General features: G+C 39.2%; 1 protein-coding gene across 1 annotated transcript; it reads left to right on the top strand.

The window, feature by feature from the left end:
- The first annotated feature begins 1,808 nt into the window (after window positions 1-1,808).
- MS3_00010709 (uncharacterized protein) lies at window positions 1,809-2,758 on the top strand. Its single transcript, XM_051219106.1, has one exon. It carries the CDS (start codon window positions 1,827-1,829, stop codon window positions 2,181-2,183), a length of 357 nt encoding a protein of 118 aa, XP_051063975.1. The 5' UTR covers window positions 1,809-1,826; the 3' UTR covers window positions 2,184-2,758.
- Window positions 2,759-3,257: the final 499 nt, after the last annotated feature.

The following is a 3,257-nucleotide window of genomic DNA, read 5'->3' as shown; positions in this document are numbered from 1 at the left end:
ACATTCTGTGGCAGTGCCTGTCATTGAAAGGCGTACCTCAGAAGTACGTAAACCTTGTGAGGGCTCTTTACCCGAACACCACTAGTCGAGTCAGAGCTGATGGCGACTTGTCATCTGCTTTTGCGTCCGTCAAGGCTGCCCACTTTCTCCATTTTTGTTTAACTTCATCACAGACCTACTGATGGAAATAACATTCACGTCGACTGAATTGTCGGGTATTGATCTCCTTCCAGGAGGTCCACTTGTCGACTTGGAATACGCAGACAACATAGTCCTGTTTGGTGAAGACACTGATAAAATGAAGAGTCTTCTGGTGGCACTAAGCAACTATACCAGAATGTTTAGAATGAGCTTCTCTCGTTTTGCTTTTGCTAACTTACGTCATCTATGGTGAAGGCGAGATATCCGTCTATCAATAAAAGGACAAGTGTACTGCGCGGCAGTTCGTTCTGCTCTATTTTACGGCCACGAAACATGGCCATTAAGAGTAGAAGACACTCGTAAGCTACTAGTGTTTGACCACAGATGTCTTGCCCCCAAATGCCCTGGTATGGCCGAGAGTGGGGTGGGCCCGCCTCCCCTCTCGAAATGCTCTCACATGGCCACGCGTATACAGCCTCTGCCAGGGAAGTCCTACTCACTGCCTTCTCGTGACAGGGGTGTTGTTTGCGAAAATGAGAGGGCGAAAAGCGAATGTCCGGCGCTTTAACCGGATCCCAAACCAAATCAATGTTGCACATGGGCTGCAGTATCCTGAGGGAACAAATGGCGTATGAACCAATCGTTGGTCACCGGCTACAATGGGACTGGATCTCCTCACGATGCTCCACTGCCTTGTGGGTTAGACCTGTAGGTCAAAGGCTTGGGGTGTGGCCCCTAAGAAAACCACCTGCTTCGGTTTGGGCACCCGGGCAGTATCCCAGCCCTCACACAAGTCGAATGATTTGTGTGGCGCATATCTACTTGGTGCCTCCTTGTACTAATGTTTATATGTTTAAATAAATAAATAAGTAAACAGATGTCTTAGAAATATTGCTTGCATCTGCTGGTATCACCGGGTAAGTAACAGTGAGATTAGATAGGGTATGGTAAATCAGTTGATGAGGTTGTGAGTCGTCATCGACTGAGATGGTTGGGCTACGTGTTGAGTGTGCCTGAACACCGATTACCACGACGTGCAATGCTAACGGGTGTTGGGGATGGTTGGAAGAAAGTCAGGGGTGACCAAACCAAAACGTGTCATTAGTGCTTGAAGACACTAACATCTGGTCTGAGCCATGTTGGTAGATGCAGATTACTCAGTTAGGGTCCACGTGACTATCGTAACCAATGGTTGTAGACTCTTGGTGAGATGGCTCAGAATCGATCACAGTGGCGTCGGTGTATACACTGTCTGTCTTCCCTTAAACTAAGAGATTAAAATCGCTTCATATCTTCCTTTCTATGTACTAAATCTTTCTTCCTGTACTATATCCTTATATGCAATCTTTCATATATTACCACTATTGACTTAACTACTCCTATGAATCCGGTGTTCATCTTGCTGTGCTAATGCGGTATGGCAACTTGGATCGATGCATATATGTGCCTGGTCCTACGTTGTAGCCGACTGACTGACTGATTGACTGATGTTATTGGTTCACACCAAAGTTTTTTTATACAGATGATACATGTATCTGTAACCTAATAAATTTAACTTAGTGTATTGTACGACTCTCTGGTTGGTTTTCGAGTTACACAGTTTTGTAAAATCTATTTTCTTTAGTTTTATAATTAACTGAAGGAAATGTTCCCATTTTATTCATTCTAGGATCATTAGTTTACAGATGGTGTCTTACTTATTCTATTTAATGGATCTTATTGATGGCTATTTTGTAGCATTTCATGCATATTATCCAACACCAACAACAGAAGAATTGTGTACATCAAATGTTAAACTAGCCTTTGAACTTATTCAAGCAGCTGGTATGGTTGAACCTCCAGCAAAACTTGAAGAAATTGTTGCAGGCGATAGCAGTGCTGTATTACGCGTGTTGTATGGCATCTATTCATATTGTGCACATATGGAGGATGAACAACGTCGGTATGAAATAAATAATATTCGGGAACAAGGTGAGATGGATGAATATTACGGTAATAACCAGAAACCTTCTGTACAACATGGTCTAATTAATTTATCGTGAAGTATATGTAACTGTGATAATATGTCTCTGCTGTTTTCTGTGATGTTAACATTTTAAAAATTACTGTGGAATAAAATGCGTTACCACTGGAGTGATTTACTTTTAATAAATAACAGATTATCGTTTGATGTTCTTTAGTTACTTTATTTTTAGAAACAATAAAATGAATTTGTATGTAAGTACTCCATTATATTATTTCTCTCTCTCTCTCTCTCTCTCTCTCTCTCACACACACACACTCCTTTGCGAATCTACGCTCTGCAGTCTGACATTTTTTACACTAATAAACGTTCTGATGTCAGTTTTGTAGTTATCTACATTATTTTTTTGCGGTTAATTGTTTTACTTTCCTAAATATTGATGTCAGTTTCAATTTCTAGATACGATAATAAAAGCAATAACTTTGAAAAGATTCATTTATGATTATGTTCCTTTTGGTTAACTGATAGTGTAGTTTATTATTTTCTCCGCGCTATGTAGTTTTATTGTATATTGTATAAGTTTTCTGCGCCCGTGAGTTTTATCTCACTGAATGTATTCATTACTACCAAATAGAATGGGGTTTTGTTTTTCTAGACGTTTATTTCTTGCTCTTATTACAACGTTTATGTTATATACCATTTCATTGGACAAATATATGAAATAATCATGCCTACATGTATACAAACGGAATATCTTAAAGAGATCAACTTTAGACAACAGTCATCTGTTAACATCGAAAAGATTTGTCTTATAAAGAAAAAATTGAAAGTTCAACATCAGAGAGTGATTTGAATTTCACAATAAGCATTCGTAAAAATAGTTTGTTCATTTACAAGTTCTATTCCCAATCCAGTTCATGATTCAAGTTACACTAAATATTTTATTCGCACAACAAATGTTTACATGAGCTTCTGATTATTATCTCATACTAACTTAAGCCCCATAACATTGTGCACTACATTGGCTTTTCGTGAAAACAATTAGGCAGCCATGTAAGTGATGCTCACTTCGAAGCAGCGTGGAATGATATTAGAAAAGCTGTGGAAACAGCAGTGACATCTGCTTAACTTTGGAACTACTTCAGTGGTTCCA

The sequence above is a fragment of the Schistosoma haematobium genome (assembly GCF_000699445.3).
Source record: "Schistosoma haematobium chromosome Unknown HiC_scaffold_394, whole genome shotgun sequence".
Classification (NCBI taxonomy): Eukaryota; Metazoa; Platyhelminthes; class Trematoda; order Strigeidida; family Schistosomatidae; genus Schistosoma; species Schistosoma haematobium.
This window is presented reverse-complemented; position numbering and strand designations above follow the sequence as displayed.